Genomic DNA, 25,440 nt, shown 5'->3' on the forward strand with positions numbered 1-25,440 from the left:
TTATCTTTCAGTCTCTTTTCCTCTTATTCCACCTTTGTCTTCCTCAATATGTGGTGCAGTTTCCCCATCCCACTCCCTCTCCAACTGAAAAAAGATAAGGAAAGCAATTCTCCACTTTAAATCCTCCATGTCTTTTCTCCCTCCCCTTCCTTGGACTTGTGTTCTTAGTTCGTTCACTGCCTGAGCAGACCGGTTTTCTCAATTTCACAATGGGATCCAGGCTCAAAGACTGGCAGAAGCACAAAGGCTCTGCTTCTTTACTAGGGGCCGCAAAGAAACTGAAGGAAGGTATTGTTGGGATACAGCAAGCCCCTGCATTACATCAGCCCTGACATGCATGAAAAAAATGAGTGCATGCACAATGAGCATGTAAGCTTCCATGTGCTGCACAAAAGAAATGCATCCATGCAAGCTGTTTGTATCCATTTGTGTTTCTCTTTTCCACGCTAAAGCTTGTCACATGCACAAAAGCATGCAATAGAAACAATAAGTGCATAAGGATCCTGCAAACTGGACCAAGCCTATTTATGTAGGCTGGTTTGTATGATGCCATCGCTTCCTTAAAGGAGTGTTTTTCCATAAAAATCAATAGGTTTATAAGGAAATTACACAGCTTTTCCTGTAGTGATTTCCGCCAAACGTTATAAAATGTGCACTGCCCGAACTTGTGTGGAAACACACAAGATGTGTTTGTTTGGTCTCCCAGGGAATTTTCACTTTGTGCCTTTAGAGGAACATGTCTGAAAACCCTTTCAGTAAGCTTTCAGTTTAAAGACTGGGACATAAAATGTTTGGTGTGCGAGTTATTTGCTAAATGAAGATATTTGCAACACAAAACGCTCTTGTCTATCTTTGAGAATAAAAACACAGCTCCTCTTTGAGTGCACACACTAAGGACTTTCTGCACTACTTGTTAAACTGCAGTATGAGTTGAAACAGAGAACAAATGAAGGCCTTTAACCACAAAGTGAGTCTATTTTTCCTATGATGAATATGGTCAAAATAATCTCTAGTTGCTTTCAGAGCTATTTCCCTTTATAAACCACAGCTAATGTAAGCAAATATGTGGTTTTGTGGTAAAGGGAGCCACTGTATCTGATGGAGCTTCTAATATCACCCACCTGCATTATATCACTGCTTGCCCTGAGGGAAAGTTCACTGATACACCTACTTCCTTTGAGCTGACTCCCCCCTAACCCGTACACTGTCTTCCTCTTTGTCTGATGATTTCAGGAAATGCCAGTGCAGGGAAGGGACTTCAGTAATCCTTCTTCCATTAAGAAATAAGAAAAAAAAGTTACAATACCCCCCCCCCCCCCCCCCCCCACACACACACACACAACGAGTTAACAGGAGGAAAGGAATCAGCCAAAAGGATCCATGTGTAAATAACTTTAGGAGGCATGTCCACACTAAGTACATCAAAAGTTTTGTTTATTTACCGACCGATTTGCCTCAACACACGCTTTAATTTTGAATACTCTTTATGTATCACAATCTTTTCGTAAAAAGTGATGTATCTCACTTTAAGCTCTTCCTCGTCCCTCGCCCCATCCATTTAAATTCCTTCTGTTAGTCCGTGAATGAGGCATTCTGCATATCCATGACGACCGCACTGCAGACTCTAGCGACTTTGCATAGAAATGAGAAGTAGGCCTACTATTAATGAAAGAGCCGTTCAAGGACCCGCATACACATTTCTCTCTTGTGGAAAAACGTCCAAACTTTCTCACGTGACTTGTCAGAGTTTGATCCCTCCCTCACTGGACTCACAATAGCGCGCTGGTGCACCTCCACGCGCATGCATTTGCTTGAGTGGAAGCCGTACTCGGTCTAACATTAGTTTTGGTTTTAGTTCACTCTTAAAATACAGTTTTTTAGTAACTCATTCTATTCGCAGAAGCATTTGTCCACACAAAGGAAGGAGAAAGATGATATTTTTCTGCTTTTTCTAAATGGAAATAACGTGCGCGCGTGAAACTTTGGCTCACTTTTCTGCTCTGTGAATGTCAGACCCGTTTCGTTGGAAAAATGCCGGAGCGAATAAGCATTTCGGACTTTGTGGTGCTGACAAACGAGGATTTGTCTTCTCCTGGAACTTCCAGTTTTCAGTCCAAAATGAGCGACTGTAGAAACACAGTTTCAGCCGTGGAGGAGGTGAGAGAAGCGGCGGGGAGGAAGGCGGCTGAGACACACACTCACCTTTTGTGTTTGTCTGTTTACCTGTTCAAGTATGGGCTTGCAGTGTGTAGCTCTGGCAGAAGACGTGCCAAACACATCTGCACAGTAATCTTAGATTTTATTTATTATCTTAGAGAACATATGCTTCACAATAAATACAATACACACACTGAAGCTTGATATTACATTTACAATTTAAACATTTATTTTTGGTTAGAGCAGTTTCAGTACTTGAAATCTTTGCCTCTTGTGCCACACTCGTGACTTTTTTGGGCACCCAGCTTTTTAAATATGTGGTCATGTCTAAATACTATGAAACAGCTTTTTTTTCTTCTTTTTTCATGTGTGGCAAAGGAAGGTAAAACATTGATCTATTAGTTATGAATATTAATGTTTGATTCACATAATTTACGTGTAACTGTTCCAGGAGCTGTAATGGCATTCAAAAATAAGTTCTGCCCAACAAAAGAGTCAGAAAACTGCTAATGACATCTTGAAAGTCATCCTACTCCAACATGCAATCACAATTCTGTTTCTGAGCTGTGCATAGTCAGTTTCTTTATGTGATCTAATGTTTGCATGGTGTTATTACTACCAGTCAGCACGTGTGCGTTTTCTGTGTGTGCACAGTGTTCAGGAAATTAAGGTTGGATTTGAGCGTTCATTGTGATTAATCACAGACTGGTCTTGTTCACCAGAAGAGGTTATGCTAGGTAATGCAGTATACTTGTCACCATCCTCAGTCTTTTGGGAGTTGAACTAAGATGGGACACAAACAGAAAACACATGTCATAACACACAATAGAAAGAAGTGTGACCTTTTTGACATAATGGAATGGTGTGTTTGTGATTGTAAGCATGGGCACACATGTTTATCAATGTTTCCAAGCTTGTCTGTGAAGGCCAGTTAGTATTTTTTCTGTTTGAACTGTTGCTTGGGCTCAAGACTTATTTGTGGTCTCTGCGTGCATTTGTGTTTGTTTGAAATCTCTTCTCCCAAAGCTCCTCAGGCAAAGGGAGGAAACCGAGGGAGGCTGCTATGAACTCTGCTGTAAAATAAACAATCCTATGCACACAAGTGGATCCTTCCTTGTCAGTTTTCCTTGTGACGAAATACTACGGATAATTGCTATCTTACAGCCTAAAATGGATTTATCGTTAGGTTTGGGATACATCACTTTGAACCAACAACCATTTTATCTTAAAAATTGCAATCCAAAGGTAAATTTGCTGGGATGTGAGACACACTGTCTCATGTGACTGCACTAAGTCAGTAAAAACCCAGGATATATCCTGATATTGTATAGATATTAAGCAGTGGAATCCTTATGATGCATTACCTGCCATTCAAGAATCCTTAAAGATGCGGCGAGACAGATATAAGGCATGCTTTAGGCAAGAGTCTGTCACAACTGAACTTAGACAAATACAGCAAAATCCAGGCTTCATAACAACAGTGTTAGGCAGCTGTCTGATGCATTTATCTCGAGCTTGTGGTCCTTTTTTTATGGACATTACACATTGAAAAATACATAGCTGAAATAGCTGTTTAGGGAGCGTCCTGCTGGAATCCTACACATGTGCACACAGATGTAAGTGCAACAAACTCATTATAGATAGATGTGGTTGTTATGTTTAGTCTGCTCAGCAAGCACTAGCTTGATTAATGGCTAATTAATGAGTGGGTATGTGTGTGGTGTAGGTCGGCATATAAAGAGACAGAGGCACCATTTAACCCCCACGCACACACTCAACTGCTTGTTAGTTATTTGTCCTGATTAGAAGCAATGTTAGAAGAAGTTAGAAAGTAATGAGGAATGGTTTTATTCCCCACATCTGTGAGCTATAACAAGCTTTATGAACAGATTAAAAGTTTTTCCAATGATGAACATGTCGAAGTTGTACCATTATCAAGCCTTGTTAATACAGTAAATAAGGATCATGTATCAGTCATGAAAGGTTAGACTCTGCCACCAGCATCAGTTGCACAGAAACATGCCCTCACAGCATCTATACAGAACCTGACATGAGGGCACAAATGGGCGGTGTAAAAGACGGCAGCTTCTCAGCAAAAGCACACTTCTTGGTGGATTTTATGGCTGGCTTTCTCTTTTGATCGATGAATGAGCTGTCTGTGTGTTCTCTGGTATCCTGATATAAATAATAAATTGAACACATGCAGCCAAATTGCTAAGCAGAGCAAACTAGGGTAGGAGGAGTTGACTGAGACAGACTGGGGTGTGGAAGTGCGTAACAAGTAACAAAAAATTTAACGTGGCATAGCCTCTGACAGGTCCAAATTACTGACTCATTAAAGCTATTTCTGATACTACGTAGGTGGAGTTCCACTGCAACAAGTAGCCCAGGCGAGGAAAGAAACTGGATGTTGTTTCAAACCCTTTAGAAAAGATTTATTGTTCATAGTGGAACCACCTGATTCTCTGCTTCCTGTCTGCATCACTTTTTGTGTCACAACAGTTAACAGGTAACAAAAATCAATACACTGACATCATTCTGGGCTTTCCATGACAGTGCGAGACAGATAATTGTCATCTGAGTAAAACCAGTTTGTCATAGCCATACACCGTGCGAAAACTCAGCAAACACAGTTTCTCAGTTGCATTTCTAAAACAAAATGCACCATTTTATAGGGTTCTGTATATAATTTTGCAAACTTGTAGAAAAATTGTTTTATTTTATTCTTACACTTGCATATATCTGTGTCTTTGTCATTGCAGTGTCTGGAGATGGATAACACAACTCTACAGAGACTGAAGAAGATGATCAAAGCAATACACACTTCTGGACTCTGTAAGATGTCACACAATGTAAACAAGTCACTGCTGCCTCATTCACATCACACCTTTTGGACTGCTTTCCAAAACTGGTGTATATGAGTTAACTTCCACATTATTATGTTGATGCTTGCTTTCAGTAAAAGGTCAGTCTCTATTATGGCAGGATGAGCTGTTGAGCCTGTGAGGGAGCATCCACATAATTTGTTGTGCAAGCCCGGTCCATGTGACAACATCAAGCTGTAGTGGGCAGCGGTGTTTATGAGAGAGGCCTCTTGTTATGGGACCAGGGTGAATAGGACGATTTGTGATTGAGCTTCTATAAAAAAACAGAGAGTCTTGTTTCATGGTGTCTGTGTTAAGGTAAATGGCATGTGTGGTTTTGGCAACAACAAGGTGTTCAGACCAGCGACCTCGAAATCCAGTAGGTCAGATTGTTCTTCGAGCGTGTCACCATATCTTTTTCCATGACTCTGTCAGATGTTAGTGTTCACTTCAAAAATGTGTGGGAGAAAAGAGGAACTGCATAACATATCCTGAAGTTACTTTTCTCAACTAGCTTTTCGGTCTGTTTGCGACTTTGAAGCTTTAAGTCATAGTTTTTAGTAAAAGTGAGTCAGTGAAGCATCTGCACAGAATTAGGCAACCAGATACAGTCAACAGTGCTACAGCATCTGCAGAAAAGTGCTTCTTTTTGCTCTCCTCTTCCTCTCCCTCTGTATCTAAGTAGAATCATATGGGTTAGTTCCAGTAATGTGGCAGTGGGAGGCCCATTTCTCACTCACTCATTATGTTGCTGGACCCCTTGATTAGTTAATCGTAACTCTGCACTCTGACTCATGGCATAAATAGACAGAATGGCAAAGCCACACTTCCCCCATGCTGGTATGATGGTCTGATTATTGTGTCACGCATGTACACACACACAGTGAAATATTCTCTCCTTTCGTTTTCTGTTCCCACAAACACTAAGCGCATGTTTTCTGCCAAGATGCTGTGGCCTGCGAGTCTGTGTGTGTTCTGATGGAGCAGTTAGTTTCTCTGGTGGCATCTGGCAGTTAAAGGTCAGCTGTAAAATCATCCTCCGGCTCTTTGAGAACTCAGCTGTTTGTTGTTTGAGTTGCATGCATCTTGTTTGTTATGACACTTTTTTTTTCTAAATGGCTACGTAACCACAATAGTTTAGTTTTCCTTAAAATGATCTGTTTTTGCTTTTGAGTTAGTATAATTGTGTCAGTCTGTCATCCATCTACGGTCAGGTTACTGCTTCATATTTGTCTTTAAGTGGAAACTGGAGCACAAAGTCCTTTATGTTTAAATCTGGTTTTGTCTGTTTAGTTGGCTACTGATGTTCTTTTCCATGTTTTTTATTACTAATACAATGAATTGTAAAGATATACCCATATTTCTAGACTGAAAAAACACAATTTCCTTTCTTTTATAACTACTTTTCCTTTTCCTTATTAAGCGTTACTTGGCAACAAGTAGATTTTTTTGTTCTTTTTTTGTTCCACAACTACTGCTGTGGTACAATACCTAAACCTTTAGTGCAGCCTTTGACAGAGTGGGGCTCATACTCTCATCAGCCTATTTCCATATAAATTCAACAGATTAGAAACCCACTAAGGTCATAACCCTTGGTAAAGGAACCTATAATCCCTAGAGAAAGATAGGTCTCTGCATGCTTGTTTCTTGCTTCAGGAGGGCTGTAAAGCTGTACTAATTCATCCCACATGTTTGTCTTGTTGAAATATTCCCAAGGAGGGAGGACATATCTTTCTGCCTTTTTCAGATTTTATGCATTGAGTCTTTTTTTTTTTTTCAACTGTCTGCATCAGCACTTATACTCAGTTTGTCTGTGTTGCTGCTTTTCAGCTCATGTGGAAAGCAAGGAGCAGTATATAGAGGTGCTGGAGAACCTGGGGAATAGCCACCTGACCCAGGACAACAATGAAATCTCCACAGGCTTCCTCAACTTGGCTGTGTTCACCAGAGAGGTCACAGCCCTCTTCAAAAATCTGGTGAGAGGAAAAAAATGGAAAACATGAAAAGGGGAAGGGAAAGGCAAGAGTTCCCTAAAGTTATCTTTATTTAGGACACGAAGAATTGATAATATAATCTCAAATCATAGTATATTATGAATATACACAATACATTGAGAAACAGGGTTTTGTGCAGCTGAATGCTCTTTGACTGGGGTAGTCCAGAACCATCTCACTGATTGTCTCTGTAGTGAAGATAATTTATCCCAGACCTCCATGTGTGAGTCAGCACATGCATACATTTACCGTATGTCTCACATACTCCCTCCCATCCATTAGTCAGGTCCTCACAGCAGAGACTAGGCCTTGCAGATGTGAAAAGTGGGCCCAAAAGACAAAAAGAAGGGTGATTTAAAGAGGTAAACAACAAAACCAGCTTTTCACTGTGCAGTATTAATATAAGTATACATGCATTGGTCTTCTCTCTTGTGTTGACACTGGGAGCTAGTGGTTTCCTGAGTCAGAACCCTATTTATTATCTATTAGTTACATCAGTGCTTGGATGCCAACCAAAACAGTCCAAACAGTCTCCTGCACTTTGTCAATATAGCAAGGTTAGCATTTGGCTCATGGAAGTTGTTTGGAATAATTTATGTCAAGAGCAGAGAGCAACCTGGTTGTAATTCACATGAAACCATGAACAAACTACTGTGACCTTGACCAACGGGGGGGGGGGGGGGGGGGGGGGGGGGTGTTACTGTAAAGTCCAGTCTGTTAGGGTCATGCTGTTTTTTCATGCTTCCCAGATCCATTAATGAGTTTGTCTTTTACCATCTGGAATAATTTCAACACTCTGACTGTAGACAAACATTTCATTAACTCAATTGCATCATGTGGCCATGTGGATCTAAGAAGTGTAATTGTGTAATCTATAGTCCAGTATGACTCAACAGTAAAAAAATGACTTAATCATCATGCTTTGTGTTGTTTATTCTTATCAGAAATGCAAGACTGCTGGGAAATAAATGAAGTTCGTAGATCTGTGTCTAAATGTTTGCCTTTGTTTAAGTTGATAGGGAGTCATCTGTGATGTTACATGAAATGTTTTAAATCGTTCCCTCATTTGCTGCTCTCTTACATGTTTCAGGTGCAAAACCTCAACAACATCATGGCATTTCCTCTGGAAAATGTTCTGAAGTCTGAACTCCGAGACAGCAGATTAGTGAGTCTGGATTTCATCACAGATTGTTTATATACTAATTCAGTGTCTGCTGGGTGAACTGGTTTATGAGTAATGATAACTCCTTTAGAGACAGAGAGGTCTTAAGTACCTTAAAGGGAAAATCCACCCTAAAATTCTTTGAAAAGAATATCCCTAAATTATATTCATTATACTGTATGATCTCAGTTGGCCTGATGACATTTTTTGATGTTCTGCTGTTTTAAATATTTGATGTCTTTACTAATGTTCTTTTAAAATCTTTTTTATGTGATATTTACATGTATTTATCTTTTTGTTTTTATTGTATGTAGTCTCTTCTATCTAATACTGCTGACCTGAGTTGCTGCCTGCCTTGGCCTCATTGAGAAGAGATTTTTTCCAAGATTTTTTACTTCCTGGTTGAATTAAGGTCAATAAATTGTCCTGAAGTGGACCATTGTATCAGTTTATGGATGAATGAGCTTATCTCACAGAAACCCATGGTCCAAAGACTAAGGGGTTCCATGACATCACTTCCAATATTTTAACACAGTTGGAAAGACATCAAGTTGTTGCAAAGAGAAACTGTTGGTTACAAAACATATGCAAGCTACATTATTAGGAAACATAAACACTTCATCTTCGACTTTGTGGTTTATAAAAAGTTTTTTCTTTTCTTACACTTTATATATGTTGCTCCTGGTTTAGGAGCTTTACACATCTGTGTATAGTAGTTGTTTCACAGTCCATCCCTGTGCATAGCTGAGTTTTAATAGTTCATTCATGAAAGAAGAACAAATTGTGATCATTTGTTCAATAAGCTCAGTTGATACTGAAAAACATACCAGTATTGATATGCATGACCAATCTCAGTCCTGACGTCTCACATAAACATGCAACATTGAGATGATATTGGCGCAGTGCTTGGGAAGAGCAATAGGCCCTACAGTCCAAGATATTTGTTTGTATGGATTGTACAAACCCAAATGACTGCAATACTACAATTTATAATCAATTTTATGGGTGGATTTTCTTTTCAAGGAGATGATGTGGTCTGTCTGCTGTATAATCACAGCTGAGCCTCCTAAAATATTGGATAATATGAGGTTGTTTGTGTAGATTAAGTAAGATTGAGTAAGACCTGTTTCAGTTCTGAACCTATCTGTGTTGCTCAGTATTTGGCCTTTGAGTTTGCCATGCCAACAGACTAGTGAGTAATAACAGACTGATGCTTGTGTAAGCTTCTGACACTTCATTGTCTGATTCAGCTGATTCCACAGATGAATTTTGCTTCATTATAAATGAGGAAAAGCAAAGTCCTGCTGAAATCCTGCTCAGCCAGAAAGGTTGCAGCTGCATGAAGCGATTATGTGTCTGTGCTCTAACTTCTCTTCTCTTCTCTTCTCTTCTCTTCTCTTCTCTTCTCTTCTCTTCTCTTCTCTTCTCTTCTCTTCTCTTCTCTTCTCTTCTCTTCTCTTCTCTTCTCTTCCAGGAACTCAAGAAACACATGGAGAAGAGCTGGAAAGATTACGACATAAAATTGTAATTAACACTTCTCTTTGCTCACATTCATATGACTGTTCATTGTCATATTGTGACAGTGTTCTGCACCTTCAAGCCTTGTTATTGTCATCATACAGAGCCTGAGAGATTGTTTACAAAGAACCAGTTTTTCCTCATCTTTTACTAGGTCACAGAAACTGGTGTAGCAGTACAGGTTAATAGGATAATACTTCAACCCCCATGATCATTCTCCATTACATTGCTATGAAATATATCTGAGACACTTGCACTTTTCAGCAATCATTTGATCCTCTGATAATGGTTTAGAGTGTTCTGTAACGTAGTAAGGAAAGTACACCTCACCCTTATCTTTTACACAACTTCTTAAATTTTATTTAGGAAGAAAATTGAGTTAATAAGAAAAGAACCTTGACACACAGCTCACTGTAATTAAAGGTAGTACAGACGTGGACAAAATTGTTGGTACCCTTCGGTTAATGAAAGAAAAGCTCACAATGTTCACAGAAATAACTTGAATCTGACAAAAGTAATAATAAATAAAAATTCTATGAAATTTAACCAATGAAAGCCAGACATTGCTTTTTAACCATGCTTCAACAGAATTATTAAAAAAAAAAAAAAGGTGAAACACATTGTGCATGAAAATGAATAAAAATCACCTTTCTGTCCTATCTAGTTATTCAGTTTCTTCTGTCTATCTATCAGGGTAAAACTGGAGAAGGAAAGGAAGGAAAAGAACAAGCAGCTGGGGATGATCAGGACAGAAGGACTGGATGGAGGGGAGGACATGGAGCGCGAAAGAAGGATCTTCCAGCTGCAAATGTGTGAGGTGGGGGGATTAGTGCCAGTCAAAATACCAAATCTCAGACACTTTTTGCATACCTGCAGCGGGCTTTATTTAAATGATGTGGGTGGTCTGCCATGTGGATTCAAGTTTCCCTTTATGGTTGACTGGATACTCAGGGCCATTCCCTTTTGTGTCTCTCCAGTAACTATTAATACATGTCAGTAACTAAAATATTAATTTGAATTCAATTATAAGACAGTCTTTGTGAGATCAAAACCCAGACTGAAGGAAACTGTTAAGAAATGCACAGACGGTGTTGTAGCATACTGGTGGTGCAGACTCAGCTGACTAGGTGGTGCACATGTTGTTGGAGAAGACCCTGAAAAAAAAGTCTAATCCTAACTGAGACCAGCTGTTGAAACTAAAAGGAGAAGCAGAGAAAATGGAATTTCCACTTGTTGCAAGCTATCCCAAACCCTCAGTCTCTCTGCTATTACTTCTCCCTACCCCCACATGCATACAAATGCTCAGCAAAACACATGAATATACACAGATGAAAAACACTCCACTGAGCTGCTTCAGCTGCAGAGACAGATGGATTCAGACTGTGTTTAATGGTGCAAAGACAGTGTAGTCATTCCTTCCACACAGAACTAAAACTAGTTTGTGTTTGTTCTCTTTGTGTGAAGCTTTCTTTCCTTTCAGTCTTAAAAGTTCATTGACTCACGAGGGTGTTGAAATAAGACATATGACCTTTGAAACGACAAAACGTATGCAACAAGCCACACACTAAAACAAGCTCTAACAGGATGTGAAAGGCGGTCAGTCCAGGGGTAATTTAAACATTTGTGCAGAAAAACACTTGCTTCATGCTTCTTTTGGTTTTATGATTTTATGCACTAATGAACTATTTTTGAGTTGTTTTGAACTGTTCGTGTTTGCGTTTTTAGTATCTTTTGAAGATCCAGGAACTTAAAGTGCGTCAGGGCCCTGATCTACTGCAGAGCCTCATCAAATATTTCCAGGCTCAGCTCAGGTCAGTCTCAGCCAACAATAACTTTTATGTTGTATAGTCAATTATGTGTGAAATAGGCTTTAAAAAAACAACTTAAAGTTATTTATGACATAAAAAGCATATCCATTTCATCTCCACCTTTGGTTATAGTGAGAGATTTTGCATAATAGTCAAGTCTCTTTGATTTTTGCTTCTGTTTACAATTTGTTGTTATTGATGCTAGCAATGTTTCCATTTTTACCATTTACCGAGTTTGATGTGGGAATGAAGCTGCTTTTACAGCTTCAGCATGTGATGTTTTGGCTGATGAGACTGAGATGCTTGAACTAAAGTACCATCATGACTCAGCACATGTTCTTTTTCTGATCTCAGTTTTTTCCAGGATGGCTTGAAAGCTGCAGAGAATCTTACCCCCTTCATTGAGAAACTTGCCTCTTCCATTCACACGGTAAAAAATAATTTGTTGTCAACAGAACATAAACAACTATCTGATGTTGAAACTGAGACACTTTCCTATTTCATGGATAATATTAGCTCATTTTAAAATTAATGACAGCAACACATCTTTAAAAGTTTGTAACAGGTGCAACAAAAGCCTGTAAAAGTAATTAGCACAAACTAAAAACACAGGGAGAAGTATTTGACAACTTACTATGTTAATTAGCAACAGATAAGTAGGCATTACAGGATCATTTCAGAGAGCCTTTCAGATGTATTGGCAGAGGTTCACCTGCAACATTGCGACAAACTGTATCTAAAAACCTTTGAAACAATAGAAAAAAAGTTTTTTGTAAAATTGCAAAAACGTTCAAAATCCCACTTCCTACAGTAAGATCAAAAGATTCTGAAAATCAGAAGGAATCTCTGTGCACATCGGATGAGGCCCTCCGGCTACGCTGTATTTAAAACAGCCACAATTTCCCAACACTTCCAGAAATCACTGTCTTTGAACAAAATTCACATCACATTCAGGTTAAAAAGAAGCTGTATGTAAACATGATCCAGAAACGCCTCTTTCCTCCCTGGGCCATTTAAAATGTTTTAAAGGCAAAGTGAAAAACTGTTCTGTGGCCAGATTAATCAAAGCTTGAAATTATTTTTGTAAGCCATGGATGCCATGTCCTGCATACTAAACATGAGAGGGAATTAATTTGCCCTCATCTCTATCAAAATTTTAATCTATTTCAGACAATATATTTTATCAACACATTGGTTGTGTAATATCTCTCTTGGGGCTTTGTGGGTCTTGCAATAGAATTATGTTTTTTTCTTTTTTTTTTTGTTTGTTTGTTTTTTTACATTTTTCTATTTTTTGTCCTGAAATGGGTATTGTGCAGTATATTTATGATTTCAGCTGTGCGACTGGGTGATTTATTATGTGTAGACTACAGTAGTTTATTGTTGTGTTGTATACTTATTGTAGCAGGACTTGAGTCCAAGACAATTTCCCTATAGGAAAAGTCGGGAAAAGTTTATTCAGCAAGACAATACTGAACAATATCCTGCATCCATTACAGCAGTATAACTTTGCAGGACAAGAGTGTGGATGTGTGCCTGAGATGTGTTGCTGCCATCAAATTTAAAATGAGCTATTATTTTCCATTAAGTTATAAAATGTCTCAGTTTCAGCATCTGAATTTTAGTTTATGCTCTTTTGGGGAAATATGTGGGTTTATGAGATTTACAAATTATTGCATTCTGTTTTATGTACCTTTTTACACAGCATCCCAATTTATTTGAGTTGAAGTTATACTGTTTTTCTGGCTTTTAGACTGAGTCATGTTTATGTGGGCGCAGCAGTATTGTCTCTGTGCATTGTTTAGATTATCTCCAACTGATGTTATCACAGAATGCCCACACATGCTCATACCATACATATTTATGCTATCTTGCCCCCTACCCACCCAGACTATCCACTTTTTCCTGTTCAAAAATAGGAGAAATTGTGTCTGAGAAAAAGTACAGTAAAACTCTTTTTGGTGTTTTAGTTCATTTTTTATGTAGCGGTGCATCACTGTTTCTCTGTCACAACAGTGAAAACCTCATCCTCCCTCCTCATCTCTAATCTCCCCCAGTTGAACCCAAAGGCAGAAACTGTTGGAATCTATTCCCAGAAAGGCCTCCCCCCTTTTTTTTAAACAATGAAATCCAAAGATTCCCTCATTTTCATACTTTCCTTAGTACACACCTATTTCTCCAACCACTGGTCTCCAGTCTGAACAAAATTGGCCTTTTTTTTTTTTTTTTTTCCACTTTTCTGGATGGTACACTGGAAGCAGACTGTTAACATGATACAGGGATCGTTGGAGGTTTTTCTGGTTCAACATGGGCAGAACACAGACCTGCTCAGACATGCCAGGCCTCAGCTTCAGGAAGGAAATTCAGTTTAATCCTATGTAATGACTGTCAGGAAAAATGCTTGAATATTTATTTTAAAACTGACTGATGTTGCTTGTGAGAAAGCTCATTTTACATCTTAATACACAAATAAAAACCTCCAAAGACTACACTCCCAAATACTGAGCTCTGCTGTGCATTATTTTAGGCCATTACACAAAGCTCTGATGCATTGCCACTCCCCACCCAGAACAAATAAAAAACATTGTATATGACCTAATCAAAATTGTAAAACTCATAACATGCTGTTCTTCCAACTTATTTGATACTTGATTTTTTATTTTGTTTTGTTATGGCGTTGCAGATGCGTCTGGAGCAGGATGAGGAGGTAAAACAAGTCACTCAGCTAAGGGACTCACTAAGATTACTTCTGCAAGCAGATGGGAAAGAGGTATGCATATTTCTGATCTATTATTGCTCTATTCTGTTCAGTTACTGATGGCTTTTGTTTGTAGCTGATCAAATTAATTTTTCAATTTCATGAATTGCAGAAGTGGTTTGATGTTTTTGTGGTTTAGTCCTAAATCCCTGTTTGTATCCAAGGACTACTTGAACAGAAAAAACTCTGGCAACGGGTACAGCATCCACCAACCGCAGGGAAACAAAAAGTATGGGACAGAGAAATCTGGCTTCCTCTTCAAGAAAAGTGATGGGTGCGTACAATCATCGCAGTTTTTTGATATATCAACTCAAGAGGGCAAGATGTGTGTTTTTCATGCCGTTTAATTATTGAGGCTGAAGACAAAATGCTTGTTAGGTGTAATACGGGTTGCAGATATGTTTGTTTGATCCCCTTAATATGACTTATTTTGTTTATTCAAATTTCCTGTACATATTTAAATCTTTCAAATTGTTAAACATACTTAAAAAAGGCAGAAATTATCAAATCCAGCTGAAGAGTAAACAACTATGGCACAAAGAGGGAAGGGCAAAATCAAACTTTGTTTCCATCAGCTGGACTTTATTACTGTCAGATGAAGATTCATGCAGGGGCCCCTTCTTTGGAACTTTCTGGCAAACAGGCTAACTGAGCTGATCCAACTTTTGCATCATCACACACACAAATTTTCACACACATAGCAAGACTGCTGAAGGGAGATGTGGCTCAGTAGGGCAAACCACAGAAGCGAGTTTACGCTCCTCAGTCCTACTGACGTTTTCTGATTTGTTTGACTGGCCTGAGGAGCATAAACTCATGTTTAAAGCTTCTCTGTAAACTCTCCTCAGGTCATTGATACAAATAAGAACAGGTTCTCAGCCATTTCACCTTCAGTAGAGATGATGGAAACAGTGGAGAAGTCATTTTAACACTTGCTTCTATTCAGTGTCATATCTGTCTTATCATTTCCTTATTTTCTCGTTAAACTTTTACTTCATTTGTTGGTATTCATGTAACAGGATAAGGAAGGTTTGGCAGAAGAGGAAGTGTGGTGTTAAATTTGGATGCTTGACTATTTCCCACAGTACGGTGAGGAACAATGATTGATACATAACACATTAACTAAACATTGATTAGGCACATAATAGGCTAAAGATAAATCTATGTCACTCAGATTCTGTCCAAATCCTCTGAAACATAGTGATAAAATCTAATTCTTCTTCAGATCAATCGGCCACCAGCCAAGTTAAACCTCCTGACCTGTCAGGTGCGACCAGACCCTGACGACAGGAGGACCTTTGACCTGGTCACTCGTATGTTCCTTCTCAACTTTTTATCCTTAAAATCCTTCTTGATCATCAATAACTTAACAGTCATCTTCAAAGCAGCTATAGTTCTAAAGAAGCTATAAAAGAAACTTGCCACTTTGGTTTCCACAATAACAGAAATTAGCACATGGAATATTTTCCTCTGGTATTTGTGAGACATTTTTAATTGCATAAACTTTTGCTGTAAGAAGTTATTGTGTGTGCTATTAAACCTTTAGTTATGCAAACTATTTTTCTTCTAACATGTTTTTTTTGTAAACCTTCAGCACTCCATCTTAGTTTTTAGCTTATATTTTTAAGATTTGCCAACAATATTTAGTCACCACTTTCTCTCCTTTGCAGATAACCGGACATATCATTTCCAGGCCGAGGACGAGCAGGAATGTACAATGTAAGCCCTGATACTTCCTTAGGGTGCATTTTAATGTTATTGACTTCTCTTCTTATATCTTCTCACTGTAAAAGCTTGTTGTGACAACTTTTGCCTCTTTATTAAAGCTTTGGTCTGTAGGAAAGAAGCTTGGCAATGTTCATTATAATTCAGTCAAAACTGCTCTCAGAAGGAAGGGATGAGTTAAAAACTTTCATCATATAGAAAGATACTATAATCTGCAATAAAAAACAAGAAAGGCTGACAATGTACAATATGGAGAGAAATTAAAGGGTGCAGAACAAAAAAATCTGTCCTCTTGAACCCCATGGCCCATCTGGTTCTGGGTGGGACTTTTTTTTTGGCCACAGACAATAAGCAAGGAAACTTTGTGTGTTGTGATGTGGTTTCAGATAGGAGTGTGTCTTGTCCTTCTCTTGTGTGTGGGACTCTGAGGTTCTTTGATCTGATGTGTTCTGCAAGTTTAGGGGCAAAGAAACACAGAAAAGTACTAAAGGTTAAAAAGTGACAAATGTGGGACACAGTGTGAGTTCCTGTGTGAGTGAAGCTGAGAAAGTGAGAGCAATGATGTTTTATTGCGAAACGACTAAAGACACATGCAACACATGGTTTAAAACTGAGCTATTGAGGAAAGAATCTTGCTTTCTCATGGTGTCACCCCTCGCATGAACAATTACAGACTGTTTTACATGTTTGTGTATCTGTATTTTAGTTGGGTGTCCGTGCTGCAGAATAGTAAGGAGGAGGCTTTGAACACAGCATTAGGAGGAGATCAACTTCACCTTCAGGATAGTGGGCTCCAGGAGCTTTCTCAGTCCATTATTGCAGAGCTTCGACACATGCCAGGGAACGAGGCGTGTGCAGACTGTGGAGCTCCAGGTCAGCTGGTCATTGTTAATGGTTCTTAAACCAAATGTTGAAAATATACTAGGAAATTAACAAAAATATATACTGAATGAGAGTAATCTATAAATATGTGCTGGGATTTTAAAAGATCAATTTTGTTTTTGTCTTTTTTTCTGTTGCGTATTGCAGACCCAACGTGGCTGTCCACCAACCTGGGAATCCTGACATGTATAGAATGTTCCGGCATCCACAGAGATCTAGGAGTCCATTACTCCAGGATTCAGTCACTTACTCTTGACTTGCTGAGCACCTCTGAACTACTGGTAATAATAAACTCGCTTAAACACACTTTGCAAACAAAAACTAGACAGTCTGTGTGGAATTTCTGTTGTCAGGATTTCTTAACAACAGATGCTACGTAACTGTGCCTTTCGCTGACGTACCTTCATGCCACATCTTTGTGGCTTTATTGTGTGTTACTCCAGTTGGCTGTCAGCATTGGCAACACCAGATTCAATGACACCATGGAGGCAGGCCTCCCAAATGACTCTGTCAAGCCATTACCACAAAGTGATATGTACGTTCCAGATTTCTTTTCAGCCATCAATCTAATTGTTGAAAGGTATATTATAAATGAATGCCTTGTATTTATTCATGTTTCCCTAACAACCAGGAATGCCAGGAAGGAGTACATTGTGGCAAAGTATGCTGAACGTCGGTATGTCCTGCGCAGAGAAGAAGCTTGTCCAGGTCGGCTGTATGATGCAGTGAGAAGCCACGACCTTACTTTACTTCTGCAGCTCTACGCTGAGGGAGCAGACTTGGCCAAGCCACTCAGGTTCCCTGAGGGGCAGGTAAATAAATGGATTTCCACACCAACATTTCTGGCTCACAAGTGTCCTGCTAGTGTTTAGATGCTTGTAATAAACCCATATTATCCTGTGAAAAACTTAAACTCCAACACTCACACAGATGTCTTGCAGTTAGTGTGACTGACAGCAACATCATGGCTCCCCACCCATTTTGTTAAAGGATCCAAATGCTTTTGTGAAATGTTTTCTTTTTTTTTTTTTTTTTGGAAAAATTCTTGATTCGTTCCTTTAATTTTAAAATGCTGGGTAAATTAGCTATAAATATATTAAAGTCTTCCTTCTGTTAAAATGACACATCATGCTGGCTGGATGACCTGTGTGAATATTTATGCAGATGACACACAGCTTTTCCTTTCTTTCCACCTGACAACACAACTGTCTCAATTCAAATATCAGCATGCCTTGCTGATATCTCCGCATGGATGAAGGATCGCCACCTTCAGCTAAATCTGTCCAAGACCGAACTTATTGTCTTTCCATCCAGTCCTTCCTTACCACCACAGATAAGCGTGCAGCTTGACTCTATCACGCTTGTGCCTACGTCTTCTACCAGGAATCTTGGTGTCATGGTAGACAACCAGCTGACCTTTAAGGACTGTGTTGCCTCGGTTGCTCCATCTTGCCGCTTTGCTCTCTACAACATCAGGAGGATCAGACCCTACCTGACTGAACACACGGCACAGCTCCTTTTTCAGACTCTCGCCATTTCACGCATTGACTACTGCAACTCCTTACTGGCTGGCCTGCCTGCATGCTCAGTTAAACCTCTGCAGATGATTCAGAACGCAGCTGCACGTCTGGTCTTCAACCAGCCCAAAAGAGCTAATGTCACTCTGCTGCTAATCGCTCTCCACTGGCTTCCAGTTGCAGCACGCATCAAAGCTCTGCTTTTAGCTTACAAAACAATAACCCAAACGGCTCCGGTCTACCTTCACTCCTTAATCCAGAGCTACACTCCCTCTCGACAATTACACTCTGCCAGCGAAAAACGCCTAGTGTTCCCACCAGACTCTTCTTCAGACTCTAGACTCTTCTCCTCTGTTGTCGCCCGGTGGTGAAACGATCTACCAAACTCCGTCCGATCCGCAGAGTCCTTATCCACTTTTAATAGCAAGCTAAAGACTCAGTTGTTTAAGGAGCATTAACACACTTAGCTCAACTATTTTACTCAACAGAATGCGTTAGAAAGATTTGTCCAGCTCTTTGGCTCAACCAAGTACTGAATAAGCTGCCTGCACTTATGCCCAAGATGATATTGTTTGATGAAATCGTGATCTTGTATTCAAACAAAATGACTCACAGAAAACTATATAAAAAACAAAAAACAAAACTATGTGCACTGCCTCCAGCACTACATGACAGCACCTGGGTTTAACTGGACTCAAAGCGGTCTGACTACCACTTAATTATGACGTCCTATCTTGTTTGAATCCTTGCTTGTATTGCTCTTACTCTCAAGTGTAAGTCGCTTTGGATAAAAGCATCTGCTAAATGACTGTAGAATATTTTATGTAAAGTTTAGTGGATGTGTGCTTCAGTCAAGTGTGTGGGTTGTCAGAGGCATTCCCATCTCCTCTGGCCAATAATCCTTTTCATCTTTCCCTGTTCGTTCTTCATCCTCTCATCTTGTTTAGCCCTCCTCTGCTGTCCCTGTAGCGCCTCTTGTTCTTGTCTTTAATCATACTCTATTCTTCTGTCAGACACTTCCTGGTCAGCTTTAACTGTGTGTGTAGTCTGGCTTACTTGCTGTTTGTGTGGGATTGCTTGTTTGTGTTGGTTGGTGATTATTTATTATTATACCTTTTAGGTCAGAGCTTGTGTCTCTGGAGAGCAAACAGGCTTATTAAATTACACTGTCACCTTTGCCCCTTCGTTTTGCACTTCACATAAACAGATAATCTTTAAAGCTGTTTTCGTTTTTAACTGACAAAAAAGCACTGTTGCACAATTGACCTGCCATTAGTTTCATGAGTGAAATGCCTGATAGGCCTGGTTTTCAGACATATTACAGCCACATCAGCCAGTGACAGGGCTGACAGTTAATTTGCGGTATCTCTAAGAAAAAAATTATGTACACATGGAGCTCAAAGAATCAACTATTCCTCATTTGTCTCGTTTTTCTTCCTCTTTCAGGGGGTCAAAGAGACAGCTCTCCATCTCGCCGTGCGTCTGGAGGAGAGAAAATCTCTGGCGCTGGTGGACTTCCTCTGTCAGAACAGGTCTGGATAGTCATATGATTCATTAACTTCTGTTTATAAACACTGTCAGGTTGCTTGGCCCACTTTGGTAAAGTTTAACACCATCTGTTTGTGCCGTATGTTCATTGTGCAGCAACTGTCTGGAGAAGAAAACCACAGAAGGGAACACAGCTCTTCACTACAGTGTCCTCTATCACAAACCTGAATCTCTCAAGCTACTGCTCAAAGCCAAGGCAGCTCTTCACATAGGTACATTTTATTCTGCTGTTGGTGACAAAGCAATACAACTGACAATGAGTGAAAACCTTTTTTTTTTTTTCTTTAGTAAATTCCAATGGAGAAACGGCTCTTGACGTTGCTCGAAGGCTGCAGCACTCATACTGCATCGAGCTGGTGAGATCCCACTTTTCCTTGGATGTTTAAAACTTTTATTCAAACACTCGAAGAACACACAGCGTCAGGAAGTAAGTTCAATTGAGGAATCAAGTTGCAATATTAGAATACCTCCAACAAAGCTAACTCCAGACACAAAACAACACAACTTACACAGCTGGAAATACTACCTTAAAATAACTCCCAGTGCAGCCAAGCCCAGCAAAGGGCTCACTCCCAAGACAAGAAATTCAATCCTCATCAGGCCCCGATGTGTGTCATTTATAAACCGGTTTTATTTTCTTACCGGCCATCTGCCCTGCTGAATCAGACCTGCCTTATGCAATATCCTGTTTGCATGGGAATAACCACATCTTACAGGATGTTTTGTGGAAATAGAAAAAAATAAATAAAAACTTCCAAAACTGGAAAAGAAAAAGACAATTTTGGATTGCACCAAGGTAATTAATTATTTTAAAGGTATTTGTTTGATGTATGTTTTCAGTTTTTAAACATGTAGTGATTATAAGATCACACTTCCATATTTACATACCGATGATTTGTTGTAATCTAGCTCTAAAATTTAAAAGATCCAACTTAAGTCAGAGCCAGAAGGGGAACCGCAAATAAAATAAGCTTAACGGAATAAATCAGTTAGATTTAATGGAACAAAGTGGGTTCTGTTTTATTACTACAAATGAACTACAGAATCAGATGGCTGATTCCAGTTATATTCCAGTATGGGTGTATTTGTGGAAAAAAGTCATATGTTTGCTAAAATGTGTGCCTTTGTGTGTATGTGTGTTTTAGTTGGAGCTGGCCCAGAATGGGAAGTTTAACTCTCAGATCCATGTGGAGTTCACATGGGAGACGCATTCTCAGGAGTTCTATGACAGTGAGGATGACCTTGATGACAGGGTAAAACGCAACTATCCAGTCTCATTATTGACTCTGCCTTTTGGCCAAAGAAACCTGCTTTAAGTTTAGAAAGTGAGTGGAATATATAATGAAAATTTTCCATTTTCATTTTTCTCCAGGTGAGCCCATTACCAAAAAATCGTTCTCCACCATCAAATGGAAGTGGGCCAACTTCCTTTGCCCGCTGGACTGGGAGTAATGGTGCTACTTCAAGCAGCAGACCTTGCCAAACTTACGAGAATCTAGATTTCAGAAATCCTCAAGCCTGCAGTGCCCCCTCTGAAACATTAATGCCACCACCATTGCCAGCTAAGTCCATCCAAAGAGGTGAACTACTGCATGCAGAATCCAAATGAGCTTTAACAAACGTTTTTCTTTAAATAATTTGTTTATGCTCTTGTCCAGACACTGGTCTGAAACTTGCTTTGAATAAATGAATAGCTTCATTTAATTCATGTTTGTCTCACTGATGCAGTTTTGCTCTTGTTCTTTGTGTTGATCTCCTCAGGGCGCTCAGACCCCCAGATTTCAGCCACAGCTCAGGAAGGACACCTCCTGCCACGACGCTGCTGTAACTCAGCCTCCAACTCAACCAGTCCTCAGACACGAACAAAACACAGCTCTGCTTCTTTTAATACAGAGAACCAAGGCCAGATTGGGAGAGCACCTAGGTCCCCACATGGACAAGGGTGTCTGCAGAGGGCACACAGGCTGACCTGGGATGGCCCGGCCAGCACTAGTTCTGGGTCTCAAAGTAGTTTCACACCAGTATCCTCCCAGAATCCCATAGGACCTGTCAGGTAATAAAAATGCTGAACATTTGAGTTTTAAAACTGAATTTTGATTTGTAAATAATTGACAAAGGTATTTGATCAGAGAAAGTTCAAATTATTTTTGTGTGGACTTCCAGTTCAGAGAAGACCACGTCATATCGTCGCACCAGCAGTGGAGGAGGCAGCCAGGGAAAGTGTAGTGCTTTGGCACAGAGCGCTGTGGGAAGCCAGGAGGAGCTCTACTGCAGCTTAGTGGGGACTAGTCCACCTCTCATCCCAGCTCCTGCACCAGTGCCTGCTCCAGCCCCTTCATCCTCGCCTACTGTGAGCTGTGCCCCACGAACACGCAGAAACGCTATGGTACAAACACACAGATACCTCTTTGTGAAGTGTTTGTCCTACAGTTTTTAGTCTGGGAGCCAAAAAAAAACCCCCAGAAAGTCCAGAGTGATTTCACAGTCAGTATGAATTTGCTGGTGGCACAATAAAAAACATATTATATGTCTCCTCCAGTTTTCTGGCAGCCGGCCACAGAAGCGTGTCAAGGCTTTGGTGGACTGCCGAGCAGTCAGCAAAGAGCAACTTGCGTTTTTCAAAGATGAAGTCATTGTGGTCACAGCCACTAATGACCCCCACTGGTGGGTGAGTGCAACTACAGATTCTTCACCATTGAGCTCAGTGATTTTAACTTGTTTATAATCACCTCCTTTTTCAGTCATACTCCACATAGTGAGCTTTCAGACACTAATCATGTTTACTGACATCTGATAGTTAGCAGAGAGTTGTGTATGTCATGGATTGTACTGGCTTAGTTATAGACTTTTGTAAATGTACAGAATCAGACACTCGACACAAATTTACCACACTAAAATCTTAAAGTAGGACCTATTTTTACACATGGACTTTCCATTTATGCACATAATAAACATCACATTACTCCCTATCCAACAGGTTGGCCACATAGAAGGGGAACCGTCCAGGAGTGGGACCTTTCCTGTCAACTATGTGCATAGACTAACAGACTGAGGAAAGTCTACTTCTGAAACAGGAATTTTTGTCACAGAATGGAATTTATCGACAGGACTAGACTTGTTTTTCTGGATCTAACTCATTTAAGCAAACTTAGACTATTTCCACATGAGGTGAGGATCTGCTGGCCAAGGGACATCAGAATATGGAAAAGACTCTTTTATTTGTTTGCTCCTATTTAAACATTTACTCATCCTGGAAAGCAACAAAGACACTTAAAGCTTTCATTTCTTGTCATAAACCTTGAAGAACAATTCAAAGGTACAGAGTTTGTGGGTGTGGTATAGCTTGCCCTACTGTCCATGTAACCATTAATCACTAATTTCTGCAGCATATATTTAAGTTGTTAGTACAGATATAGGCCAAATATATAAGCAGGGCAAAACCCTCAAGGCACTTTAAACTCAGAAGAAGCTTCTTAAAAGTTGACTGAGCTGTAAATATTTACTTTGCCAGCTGCTGAATAGGAAGTGCTTGTTGCTTTGAGTGGGACAATATCTAAAATTTTAAATCCCAGTGTCCTGAAACTTATGAGGTCTGCTGCCGGCTGCACTAGGATGTGCCTGCCAGTCTGTCTCCAACAAAACGCCAGGCGTCTGTGCAGTCCAGCGAGAGATCTGAAACTTTGGCCATCACGAGTCTGGATATAACTCACTGACTGCATGGAGAGTGGAGGATCCAGTTTCTACTGGCTCCAGGCATCAGTCTCTGGAGAACTTGGAATAATGACGGTGTGTTAGGGAGGGGGGAAAAAAAGACTGACCTACCAGGAAATGGCACTTAAAGAGGGGCTGTTGGTATTAGCTCCCTGCAGTAATTTGTTCAATGAACAAACGCTTATTACTCTAGGTCCTTTTATTTTTTCAATGCCAGATAAACATGAGCACACTTGCACTCAAGAAAGCTGCCAGGATTCAGGGGCCTTAATGGGAGAAAGTATTTTGGGAGAGGTATCACTGTTACACTCTTATATCAGAAACTAATATCCAAATGTAACACATTTCACTGCTATACAGTTTTTTGTACATATATGTTTAAACATGTTTTCCCCCACATTGTTAAATATAAAAGACAGTATTACTTGTTACCAATTTGATGTCCTTTGATTTGATATCATATGTTCTGTACATTTAAGTCATTGTCTAAATGGTTGTCAGACAAAAGTGAAGGGAGCAGACAGAGTTGCATGTTTGTTCAGGGGATCCATCTCACTAAACAGAAGAATACTGACAGGGATAAAATGAGGCAGGTTTTCTTCCTTGTAATCATGTAGGTAGGAAAGGAGTCTGTTTGCTCATCACTGTTCTGTTAATATTTTCTGGTTACAGTGTTGATGATTAAGCAAAGAAGTCACAAGGTTTGCAGAGATGTGAGGCAGCACGTGACTGCATTAGATCTGTGAGTGGAAACTTTTCGAATGAACATAAATGAGCTCATTTTAGTGAGTATATTTGTAACATACACATTAAACATGTTTGATTAAGGGTTAAACTTGAATCTTTCTGGACTTGGCATAAGTGTATTATGTATACAAACCAAAAGACTTGAGTCATTCACGCTCACTACAAGCAGACATTGGTTAAAGGTAAGTGCCCATTCCCAGAATGTCCTCCTGATTGGCTGAATGTTGATACCTTCAGCACATCTGTGTTGCATAGTTTCTCAAAATAGAAATTGGTCAAAATAACATTTTATAGGTTAATCATCAGGATTGAAATGTTATATTTCCAGATGATGAAAATTACTGTGGATATTTTGACTTTTAAGAAACATGTGGACTTCCCAAAATTCAAAATCTCTAAATCATTTATGACCTCAAATTACTTAAAATTCTGCTTAAGATGTGCAAAAGAGGTCATTTTGGCTTTTGCCATTGTTTGTTTATATGTTGTAATAGTTAAATCCTTCTTTATTCTTAAAAGCAACAAAGTTGAAAGAAAAACGATTCAAACAAGGAAATTAAAAAAGGATCTCCCCTTGATATTCCTAAAACAGTTTTTCTTCTAACCTGTATTCCACCCTAAAACTAAATCTCTCTGGGCAGTTCTCCCTGCAGCCTCTCTCTACCTTCCAGCCTCATTTGCCCTGACCCTCTGTCTCAGAGCCACAATGATGAAATTTCAACCTGTCACTTACATAAACAGCCACCTCACTGAGCCAGTATAGTCAAGCATCATGCGCTCTGCCAATTGAGCAGTACATGCAGATAGCCATATCCTCCATGAGGCCTGCATGCCTGTATTAATTCATACAACATATGTAAAATGTTCCCTCTTAAAAAAAATCTGCACTATAAATGTATGCATTCAGTAACACCTTTGTCTGTTGTAGCTTTATTAATACAAACACAGAGACTTTATGCAGGTATATACTGTAATATCATGCACACATGGTGGAATATTATATTAATCCACGAGCTGCAGCTGGGTAAAGCCTGTAGTAATCTTTGGGT

At 39.6% G+C, this 25,440-nt stretch overlaps 1 protein-coding gene across 2 annotated transcripts; it reads left to right on the forward strand.

The window, feature by feature from the left end:
* The first annotated feature begins 1,638 nt into the window (after positions 1-1,638).
* On the forward strand, positions 1,639-24,590 carry asap3 (ArfGAP with SH3 domain, ankyrin repeat and PH domain 3). Of its 2 annotated transcripts, none has more exons than XM_041971957.1 (26): positions 1,639-2,157; positions 4,920-4,992; positions 6,852-6,997; positions 8,106-8,180; positions 9,652-9,701; positions 10,389-10,512; positions 11,421-11,506; positions 11,858-11,933; positions 14,187-14,273; positions 14,426-14,535; positions 15,281-15,350; positions 15,487-15,574; positions 15,932-15,980; positions 16,693-16,859; positions 17,016-17,149; positions 17,312-17,403; positions 17,500-17,680; positions 19,832-19,917; positions 20,030-20,145; positions 20,222-20,289; positions 21,079-21,186; positions 21,306-21,513; positions 21,695-21,986; positions 22,097-22,319; positions 22,473-22,597; positions 22,911-24,590. In XM_041971957.1, the coding sequence occupies exons 1-26, from the start codon at positions 2,032-2,034 to the stop codon at positions 22,921-22,923; spliced, it is 2,973 nt and encodes a 990-aa protein (XP_041827891.1). In that variant the 5' UTR covers positions 1,639-2,031; the 3' UTR covers positions 22,924-24,590. The 2 variants fall into 2 exon arrangements, with proteins under 2 accessions (XP_041827891.1, XP_041827890.1); XM_041971956.1 differs by having other exon boundaries at positions 1,640-2,157; positions 22,473-22,601.
* The last annotated feature ends 850 nt before the right edge of the window (positions 24,591-25,440 follow it).

This window comes from Melanotaenia boesemani, chromosome 20 (genome assembly GCF_017639745.1).
Source record: "Melanotaenia boesemani isolate fMelBoe1 chromosome 20, fMelBoe1.pri, whole genome shotgun sequence".
Lineage (NCBI taxonomy): Eukaryota > Metazoa > Chordata > Actinopteri > Atheriniformes > Melanotaeniidae > Melanotaenia > Melanotaenia boesemani.